Raw genomic sequence first — 8,428 nt, 5'->3', positions numbered from 1 at the left:
TTGGGAGGGATTGCATGGTGCCTTCCTTCATGGCAAAAGGAGGTCGGATTGGATGGCCACCTGTCGGTCGGGATTGGATGGTACCTTTCTGAATGGCAGAAGGGGGTCCGACTGAAAGGCCATCTGTTGGGAGGGATTGCATGATGCCTTCCTTCATGGCAGAAGGAGGTTGAACTGGATGGCCATTTGTCAGGAGGGATTGGACGGTGCCTTCCTTAATGGCAGAAGGAGGTCGGACTGGATGGCCACCTGTCGGTCGGGATTGGATGGTACCTTTCTGAATGGCAGAAGGGGGTCAGACTGAAAGGCCATCTGTTGGGAGAGATTGCATGGTGCCTTCCTTCATGGCAGGAGGGGGTCGGACTGGAAGGCCATCTGTTGGGAGGGATTGCATGGTGCCTTCCTTCATGGCAGAAGGGGGTCGGACTGGAAGGCCATCTGTCGGTCGGGATTGGATGGTGCCTTCTTTCATGGCAGAAGGAGATTGGACTGGATGGCCATTTGTCAGGAGGGATTGGATGGTACCTTCCTTCATGGCAGAAGCGGGTCAGACTGGAAGGCCATCTGTCAGGAGGGTTTGGACGGTGCCTTCTTTCATGGCAGAAGAGTTTTGGACTGGATGGCCATCTGTCGGGAGGAATTGGACGGTGCCTTTCTTAACGGCAGAAGAGTTTTGGACTGGATGGCCGTCTGTTGGGAGGGATTGGATGGTGCCTTCCTTCATGGCAGCAAGGGGCTGGATTGTACGCCCATCTCCTTGTCCTTTGGAAGCAATGCTGTTCCACCTTAAGGCTCCAGTGTGGTGGTTCTCCCTCTGGGTTGCCAATAGGCAGCTCTGATTCCAGGCGAGGGACAAGCTGTTGAAACCCAGCCAGGTTTGGGGCTGACCTTCTGTTCCTGCTTCCACCCAAAAGAAGAAACCCTCGCCTCCTTTTGCATTTCATTCCTTTCCTTTATTTCCTTGCAAAGTGTCCTATTTCGAGCTAGACAGACCCACACATCCATACATACAGAAGAGCCCCATTGCTTTTGCAAAAAGGTAGGGCTCACCTCTGCACAGATAGATTAGATTAGAAAGATAGATAGATAGATAGATAGATAGAGATGTATTGATCAACCCAAACCTGCCAGTTCTGGATTTCTTTTTAATTGTTTTGCAATCCAAAAAAAAAGAGAAAGATATATATAAAATGAGAGTTGTCTCCTGTGGATGATAATCATTCAAGACAGAGGACCTCAAGTCTCCATCCTCCCCAAGATGTTCCCACAAGGAAGGCACACTGTAAGTATTTTCCTTTTATTTGTATTTTTTTCTTTCCTTTTGTATTATTTTTTCCTAGCTCTCTCTTTTTTGAGAAGCTTGCTTTTCCCAGATTGGAATCAGGATGGAATACCTCACTGGATCTTGCTTCCACTTCAATGTCTTCGAAGTCTTCAAATATAAACCCAGTTATCCCTTTTTGTGCATAGGGCTCTAACCTATATATATGTGTATATATATGTATATGTCTGTGCGTATGTATAGATGTATTTAGGAGGCTCTCAGTTAACTATCACTGATGGGGATTGGATCCCGGATAAACACAGTTTCTTCTTATTTGAGATTTATTATTATTAATAATAATTATTATTATTACTATTAACAATAGGCCTAATTAACATTATGCCGTACTCTGGATCAACTCTGTATTGCCCTGATATTAATATGGAAACACAGCAACGCAAAGCAAATGAAGACAAAGCCACGCTGAATTTCACGTCAAAACAGTTATACTGTAGTATGAAAAAAATACATTTTATTATATTACTAGCTTGGGTTCCTGGCGTTGCCCGGGTTATTTGAAAAAGTCAATTTTTTTTAATTGTACAAAATGCATAAGGTTGTGGGTGAACTACGACTCACATCATGACAAGTTAACCCCGAGAAACTCCATCAGTACTTAAAGTATGTTATGTTGGACAAGTTTGCTCAAGACGCATCATCGGTGCGGTTCAGTGTGCTCTCTGGCTGTAGGGTAAACTACAACTCCCACTATGATGAGTCAACCCCCTCAAACTCTTCCAGTAGGCTGAGTTAATCAGTGGGGGTTCTGTGTGCCAAGTTTGTCCAGGTCCATCATCGGTGGAGGCCACTATTTATCTGGTTGTGGGTGAACTACAACTCCCAGAAAGAAAGATCACTCCCCCCAAACCCCTCCAGTAATCAAATTTTGCCATATCAGGTCTGTGCGTCAAGTTTGGTCCAGATCCATTGGTGTTTGGGTTCACAGTTGTCTCTGGATGTAGGTGAACTACAACTCCCCCAAATCAAAGTGAATTTCCCGCAAAGACCTCCAGTATTTATTTTTTTTGCTGGTCATAGTGGTTCTGTGTGCCAAGTTTGGTCCAGGTCCATCATCAGTGGAGGCCACTATTTCTCTGGTTGTGGGTGAACTACAACTCCCAGAAAGAAAGATCACTCCTGCCCAACCCCTCCAGTAATCAAATTTTGCCATATCAGGTCTGTGTGCCAAGTTTGGTCCAGATCCATTGGTGTTTGGGTTCACAGTGCTCTCTGGATGTAGGTGAACTACAACTCCCCCAAATCAAAGTGAATTTTCCCCAAAGACCTCCAGTATTATTTTTTTTTGCTGGTCCAGGTCCATCATCAGTGGAGGCCACTATTTCTCTCGTTATGTGCCAAGTTTGGTCAAATTCCATCACCGGTTGAGTTCAGAGTGCTCCTTGGTTGCAGGTGAACTATAAATCCCAGTACGCACAACTCCAAAATGTCCAGGTCAGTTCCCCTCAAAACCCACCAGTGTACAAATTTGGGCATATTGGGTATGCATGCCAAGGTTGGTCCAGATCCATCCTTATTTGGATTCATAGTGCGCTCTGGATGTAGGTGAACTACAACTCCTCTAAATTCTTCCAAAGAGCTCTAGTATTTTTTTGTTGGTCTGTGTGCCAAGTTAGTTCCATGTCCATCATTGGTGGAGTTCAGAGTGCTCTTAAACTGCAGGTGAACTATACATCCCAGGACCTACAACTCCTATAAATCATGGTGAATTATCCCCAAATCTCTCTAGTATGTTCAGTTGCTGATCAATTCCTCTGTTTGCTTTGTGCCATAGAAAAGAATAGGAAATGGCTAAGGGAGAGGCAGTTGGTGGGGTAGGCAAATATCACACCAATGGAGAGAGTAAGAAACACTGGGATGTCTGTATTGGAGGAAACACGTGCAATCTAGGATGAAATTGTCCCCGTATGAAAGCCTTCACTTGGGTGGTGGGTGGTATTGTGTTTGTGGAGGACATTGGCAGGGTTCTTGGACATGTTTACGTCGCTCACCATGTTTACGTCGCTCACCATAAACCTGCAGTGTCATTGGAGGGAGGGCCAATGGTGTCGTCTAAGTAGTGGGATCTATAGCTGTTTGTGGAAGTGGGAGTCTGTTTGTGTAAGCGGACACCCCAGCCACGCACACATACATATTTTCACTTTTATTATGTGTGTAGATAGATAGATAGATAGATAGATAGATAGATGTATTTTGTTTGAGAGTTCTGGTTCCATTTAAGTGAGAGTCTACTGTATGTTTATATACCGCTCTGTGTGTGTGGATGTATATATACCGTATATACTCGAGTATAAGCCGACCCGGATATAAGCCGAGGGACCTAATTTTACCACCAAAAACTGGAAAAACATATTGACTCGAGTATAAGCCGAGGGTGAGAAATGTAGCTGCTACTGGTAATCGTCAGTAGATTAAATGTTTTTGAGTATTTACACAAAACTGTAATTTAAGATAAGACTGTCCAATTCTGATTCAACCATTATTCTAACCTCCTTCAATGTAAATGTGCTTGCTTACCTATTACCTATAATGATAGAATAAAATAATAACAAATAATAACATGTAATCAAAATAAGAATAGAGTAAATAATGGAAATTTAATCATAATAGTAATAATAATAAAGTAATAAATGCAATACTAGCAATAATAGAGTACAATAATAAATGCAATAAATATAATAATACAGTAAAATAATGTAAATGTAATAATAATAGAGTTTTTTTGCGTGTCAGGAGCAACCTGAGAAACTGCAAGTCGCTTCTGGTGTGAGAGAATTGGCCGTCTGCAAGGACGTTGCCCAGGGGACGCCCGGATGATTTGATGTTTTATTTATTTATTTACTTCATTTATATATATTCTCAGCCCTTAGGCGACTCAAAGCGGTTAACAACAGCAATTTCAATACACACATTACAAAACCATTGGAGCATTTAGAAACAATAGCATAACAACAATTAAACATCAATATGACAAATCATCCACGTCTCATCAATAGAATCAGAATCCAATCTCATCATCCGTTATTCTGTGTTCCTATAATCAATTACACGGCCTAATCGAATGCCTGTTCGAACAACCAGGTCTTCACTTTCCTCCAAAATGCCAATAAGGAGGGGGCCGATCTGATATCTGTAGGAAGGGCGTTCCACAGCCGAGGGGCCACCACTGAGAAGGCCCTGTCTCTCGTCCCCGCCAGGCATGCCTGTGATGCCGGCGGGACCGAGAGCAGAGCCTCCCCAGATGATCTTAATGTCCTAGCTGGTTCATAGGAGGAGATGTGGGAGGATCCTTGTGGGAGGCTTCTCTCATGTCCCTACATGAGGAGCTGGAGCTGATAGAGGGAGCTCATCTGCCTCTCCCTGATTCGAACCTGTGACCTGTCGGTCTTCAGTCCTGCTGGCACAGGGGTTTAACCCACTGCGCCACTGGGGGCTCCATAATAATAGAGTAAAATAATGTAAATGTAATAATAATAATAATAATAATAATAATAATAATAAAGTAAAATAATAAATGTAATAAAAATAATACTAATAGCAGAGTAAACTAATAAATAACCTTGACTCGAGTATAAGCCGAGGGGATTTTTTTCAGCCTAAAAAAGGGGCGGAAAAACTAGGCTTATACTCGAGTCAAAGTTATTTATTATTTTACTCTGCTATTAGTATTATTTTTATTAATTTATTCAAGTAAGTCTTCCTTGGACTGATTTGTTTTGCTGGATGCTTGAGAGTCCTGGTTCTTGAATTCCAGTTAACTGAGAGTCTACTGTATGTTTATATACCTCTCTCTCTCTCTCTCTGTGTATGTATATATAAGTCTTCCTTGAACTGATTTATTTTGCTGGATGCTTGAGAGTCCCAGATCTTGAATTCCGGTGAACTAAGAGTCTGTACAGATGTATGTCTAAACCCATGTTAGCAATGCAAACTTTACAATCACAATTGAGGGTTGCTCAGCCTGGGAGGAATAGGGATTGTGTTCCTTCAATGGATGCAAGAGTTGTATAGCAATGCAATTGTTCTATTGAGCCAGACGCTATACTGTTGATGCAGCCTAGAATCGTGTTGGCCTTTTCTGCTGCTGCATCACACCATTGTCTCACAATCAGCTTGGAGTCCATTAAGACCCCTAGACCCCTTATAGCAGTGGTTCTCAACCTTCCTAATGCCGTGACCCCTTAGTACAGGTCTTCATGTTGTGGTGACCCCCAACTATAATGTTATTTTCGTTGCTACTTCACAACTGTAATTTTGCTTCTGTTCTGAATCGTAATCTAAATAAATATCTGATATGCAGGATGTATTTTCAGTCACTGGACCAAATTTGGCACAGATACCCAATACGCCCAAATTTGAATACTGGTGAGGTTGGGGGTGATTGATTTTGTCATTTGGGATTTATAGTTCACCTAAAATCAAAGAGCCTTCTGGACTCCATCAATGATGGAATTGAATCAAACATGGCACACAGAATTCCCATGACCAAGAGAAAATACTGGGAAGGTCTGGTGGACATTGAGCTTGAGTTTTTTGGAGTTGTAGTTCACCTACTTCCAGAGAACACTGTGGACTCAAGCAATGATGGATCTGGATCAAACTTGGCACAAATACTCAATATGCCCAAATGTGAACACTGGTAGAGTTTGGAGAAAATAGACCTTGCCATTTCGGAGTTGTAATTGTTGGGATTTATAGTTCACCCACAATGAAATAGCATTCTGAACCCCACCGACAGAATTGGACCAAACTTTCAACAAAGAACCCCCATGACTAACAGAAAATATTATGCTTTCTGGTGGTCTTTGGCGACCCCTCTGACACCCCCTCGCGACCCCCACGGGGGTCCCGACCCCCAGGCTGAGAAACACTGCCTTATAGGCAAAAACAAAGTGCTGCAGCCTCTCTTATCCTGCATTATATGGTAGTGTAGAGCCAGGGGAGTACTCTGAATGTGAATGTAACAATTGGGTATTTGATTCATCTCTTCTCAGTCGGGGCAGCCGTTCAAATTCTCCGTGTTGGAAATCTGTGACCGGATCAAGGAAGAATTCCAGTTCCTCCAAGCACAGTATCACAGGTATGTAGTGCTTTGTGGATGATAAGGGGGGTTCGCGGCTCTCAGGTGCATCTGCACTGTAGATTTAATGCAGTTTGATACCACTTGGGATCCTGGGAGTGGCAGTTTCGCACTCTTTGTCCACTCTTTGCATTCGGCAAGTCCTTTCCCCTTCTCTTCCTCCAAAATGCAAACTATAAATCCCAAGGGTCGATAGTTCTACCCTTATCCAGCCTTCCAACGCTTACAATTATTCTCCTTTTTCTTTTTGTAGCCTGAAACTGGAATGCGAAAAGCTGGCCAGTGAAAAGACCGAAATGCAAAGGCATTACGTGATGGTAAGGAATGTAACTTAATTGCAAGGAAAAGGCAGAGGATTCAGGGTGATGATAGGTATGGAATTTGATTTTTGTGCTGCTTGGTGCAAGTAAAAGAATAGGAGCATCAATGGGAGTTGAAGTCTTTTGGTCTAGATTTTTAATTTTTACAAAATCTGTAACAATATAATAATAATACTACTACTAATAATAATTTATTATTATAGGAATAATTATTTATAATAAAATGGTAATTTATAATAATTATAGTAATTTATAGTAATAATAATTTATAATAAAAATGATTTATTATAATAGGTATAGTAATTTATAGTAATAATAATTTATAATAAAATGGTGATTTATAATATAGTAATTTATAGTAATAATAATTTATAATAAAATTGTAATTTATAATAATTATAATAATTTATAGTAATAATAATTTATAATAAAAATTGTAATTTATAATAAGTATAGTAATTTATAGTAATAATAATTTATAATAAAATGCTAATTTATAATAATTATAATAATTTATAGTAATAATAATTTATAATAAAAATTGTAATTTATAATAAGTATAGTAATTTATAGTAATAATAATTTATAATAAAAATAGGAATGTATAATAATTTTAGTAATGTATTATTATGGTAATATGTAGTAATAATTTATAATCAAAAAGGAATTTATAACAAAAATAGTAATTTATTATTAATAATGATAAATGGTTGTTATGATAAATTACTATTATTGTTAAAATTGCTATTATATTATTATTATTAATTTTAAATTGTAATGCTTTGTGACTTGATAAAGGGATAAAAGCAGGATGATGATGATGATGCTAATGAGCAAACATTTCTATAAATAACTATAACAATAATAGTAACGTATAATAATTCTAGTAATTTATTATTATAGTAATTTATAATAATAATCTATAATAAAATAGTAATTTATAACAACAACAGCAATAATAGTAATTTATTAATAACAATAATAATAATAATTTTTGTTATTATAAATTACTATTTATAAATTACTATTTATAAATTACTATTTATATACTATTGTTATATTATTATAGTAGTTTTAATGCTTGGGTCGGCTTTGCGTCTTGTTTATAGGATAAAAGGAGGATGATAATAATGATGATGATGATGATAATAATAATAATAAGCAAACATTTCTTTTGGTGTTCATTCATCCTAATCTGCATTCATTTCTATTCCACTTTGCAGTATTATGAGATGTCTTACGGATTAAATATCGAGATGCACAAACAGGTAGGTGACTTTTTCCCCTATTGGTTTGAGAGAGGGGAGAATGGTTATAAAAGGAGTTGAATGGACAGCATTAAGACCTTTAAATTCCCTTAATATTGTAGCCTTCTTTGCCTTATGGATTTGCCCAGCCTCTTTCTAAGAGCATGGAGGTCAATGCCCATCTTGTGGCAAGGAGTTCCAGAGTCTCTATTATATGGCTTGACTCTTTGGGATTGAAATATGGAGAGCGCAGTGTCCCTAGGCATGTGTAGAGTGCCTTTAGATGATGGATAGACACAGACATTCCTATGAAATGGCCACATTTTCCTAATATTATTCATATTAATAATATTATTATACTATTATTAATAACTTGCTTGGGTACCCAGTGCTGCCCAGGTCATTTGAAAAAGTCTTTTTTTAATTTTACAAAATGCAT

The 8,428-nt window shown here is 38.9% G+C and overlaps 1 protein-coding gene across 2 annotated transcripts in view; it reads left to right on the top strand.

Annotated features, from left to right (window-relative positions):
* The first annotated feature begins 798 nt into the window (after positions 1 to 798).
* The window catches only part of TLE2 (TLE family member 2, transcriptional corepressor), a 38,347-nt gene continuing 30,717 nt past the window's right edge, over positions 799 to 8,428 (top strand). For both annotated transcript variants that reach the window (XM_060785001.2, XM_060785000.2), the window contains exons 1-4: positions 799 to 1,282; positions 6,337 to 6,422; positions 6,676 to 6,739; positions 7,966 to 8,010. In XM_060785001.2, the coding sequence (XP_060640984.2) occupies positions 1,211 to 1,282; positions 6,337 to 6,422; positions 6,676 to 6,739; positions 7,966 to 8,010 (267 nt within the window). In that variant the 5' untranslated portion in view covers positions 799 to 1,210. The remainder of the gene's footprint in view (positions 1,283 to 6,336; positions 6,423 to 6,675; positions 6,740 to 7,965; positions 8,011 to 8,428) is intronic.

This window comes from Anolis sagrei, chromosome X, assembly GCF_037176765.1.
Source record: "Anolis sagrei isolate rAnoSag1 chromosome X, rAnoSag1.mat, whole genome shotgun sequence".
In the NCBI taxonomy this organism is placed as follows: domain Eukaryota; kingdom Metazoa; phylum Chordata; class Lepidosauria; order Squamata; family Dactyloidae; genus Anolis; species Anolis sagrei.
This window is presented reverse-complemented; position numbering and strand designations above follow the sequence as displayed.